General features: G+C 33.1%; 1 protein-coding gene across 1 annotated transcript in view; it reads left to right on the top strand.

The window, feature by feature from the left end:
* LOC119593931 (DNA ligase 3-like) overlaps positions 1-640 on the top strand; it is a 22,698-nt gene that overhangs the window by 2,442 nt on the left and 19,616 nt on the right. Inside the window, exons 3-4 of the mRNA XM_037942949.1 lie at positions 44-250; positions 469-591. Coding sequence (XP_037798877.1) covers positions 44-250; positions 469-591 — 330 coding nt within the window. The remainder of the gene's footprint in view (positions 1-43; positions 251-468; positions 592-640) is intronic.

Here is a 640-nt window from a genome sequence, read left to right as displayed (position 1 = left end):
AGTAATTTGTTATAGGAATACAGACTAGAGTATTATATTGCAGGTGAACTTAGAATTGGAAAAATTGTTGCAAATCCATTTAGTGAATCTGGTGGTGACATGAAACAATGGCATCATGTGAACTGCATTTTTGAGACATTTAAACGTGCCCGTGCTACTACTAAAAAAATTGAGGATCCTGTAGATGATATTGAGGGTTGGGAAAACCTGGAGGAAGATGATCAGAAGAAGATTAGAGCTTTGATTGATGGTGAGTTATCTTGGAATTTGCATATTATGTTTGCTGAAAAATATAAATCTGCATAATCTCCTATAGTTCTTTAGATCTCTTTACCATTATCCATTGAGTAGAAAGCTAACCTAGCATCATGAAATTGTTTATGCTAAAATTTGACTTGACATTGTTTACACATTCTCTTTGTAATATATATCAAAATATTGTAAGATATATTTTTTTCTGAATTCAAGACCTTCAGAATGAAATAGCCAACAAGAAAATTACCCCAAAGAAGCAGACTCCTCAGAAGAAAACTCCTAAAGCAGGAGGTCAGCAGTTTGAAAAAAAAGCAGCAGGAACACCAGACAAACCAAGTAATGCCTTTTATGTTATTAGTTATAGTTAATTATGGCAATTGCTAGA

The sequence above is a fragment of the Penaeus monodon genome, chromosome 33, assembly GCF_015228065.2.
Source record: "Penaeus monodon isolate SGIC_2016 chromosome 33, NSTDA_Pmon_1, whole genome shotgun sequence".
NCBI classification, from domain to species: domain Eukaryota; kingdom Metazoa; phylum Arthropoda; class Malacostraca; order Decapoda; family Penaeidae; genus Penaeus; species Penaeus monodon.
This window is presented reverse-complemented; position numbering and strand designations above follow the sequence as displayed.